At 46.3% G+C, this 925-nt stretch overlaps 1 protein-coding gene across 1 annotated transcript in view; it reads left to right on the forward strand.

Moving 5' to 3' along the window:
- The window catches only part of LOC107620381, a gene marked incomplete at its 5' end in the record, with an annotated part of 910 nt that continues 242 nt past the window's right edge, over window positions 258-925 (forward strand). The window contains 1 exon segment of the mRNA XM_016322544.2: window positions 258-925. Coding sequence (XP_016178030.2) covers window positions 258-925 — 668 coding nt within the window.

Below are 925 nucleotides of genomic sequence, written 5' to 3' on the forward strand. Positions count from 1 at the left end.
ATATAAAATTATCTTGTTTAATTAAATAAGATAAAAAAATAGTTATTTTGATAAATATTTTTTAAATTATTTATTTTGATAATTATTATATTTAATTTATTTATTAAAATAAAAAATCCTCCTTAGTCATTAGTTATTTCCAGCTATCCTCTAATTTATCCATCCCCAAAAAAAAACCAGCCACGTCAGCAGACCCCAAACCCCTCGTGAAACCGTCCGCACTAGATCAAAGCCCAACCTCACCCAGCTCTCTATAAATACCAAAACCTTTTTATTCAAAACGACCTCATCCTCATTCAGTTATTCTTCATCCCCCTCCCCTATCTGAAACAGAAAAGAAAATAAGCCCAAAACCACCTTCTAGAATCCCTCGATTCACACACTTTCAGCACGAACTGGCTAACTCTCAGGAAGCCTTGTTGGTGGACGCTGCTGACTCCAGCAACATTAAGCTGGTTCGAGCATTTTATGACGCCCTAAGTGCGCGTGACTCTCACGCAGTCCTTAATCTCGTGGCTCCAGACCTCGAGTGGTGGTTCCATGGTCCACCGTCCTGCCAGTTCCTGAAGCTCTTGCTAACCGGAGAATCCTCCTCCTCCGCTTCCACCGCTGCAGACTCCTTCGAGTTTGTTCCGCTCTCCGTCGTATCCTTTGGTAGCACCGTCATCGCCGAGGGCCGCGACGCCGTGCGCTCCGTCGCCTGGGTCCACGCCTGGACAGTCACGGATGGGATAATCACCCAGGTCAGGGAGTACTTCAACACTTCCTTAACCGTTACCAAGATCGGAGACTCTGATTCCGATTCAGATTCCGGTGAATCGGAAATTGTTCCGGCGAGCTCTGACTCCGGAGGGTTCCCTTGCGTTTGGGAGAGCAGTGTCTCTGGTTTCACCGGAAAATCGGTCCCAGGTCTCGTACTGGCGAT

The sequence above is a fragment of the Arachis ipaensis genome, chromosome B10, assembly GCF_000816755.2.
Source record: "Arachis ipaensis cultivar K30076 chromosome B10, Araip1.1, whole genome shotgun sequence".
Classification (NCBI taxonomy): Eukaryota; Viridiplantae; Streptophyta; class Magnoliopsida; order Fabales; family Fabaceae; genus Arachis; species Arachis ipaensis.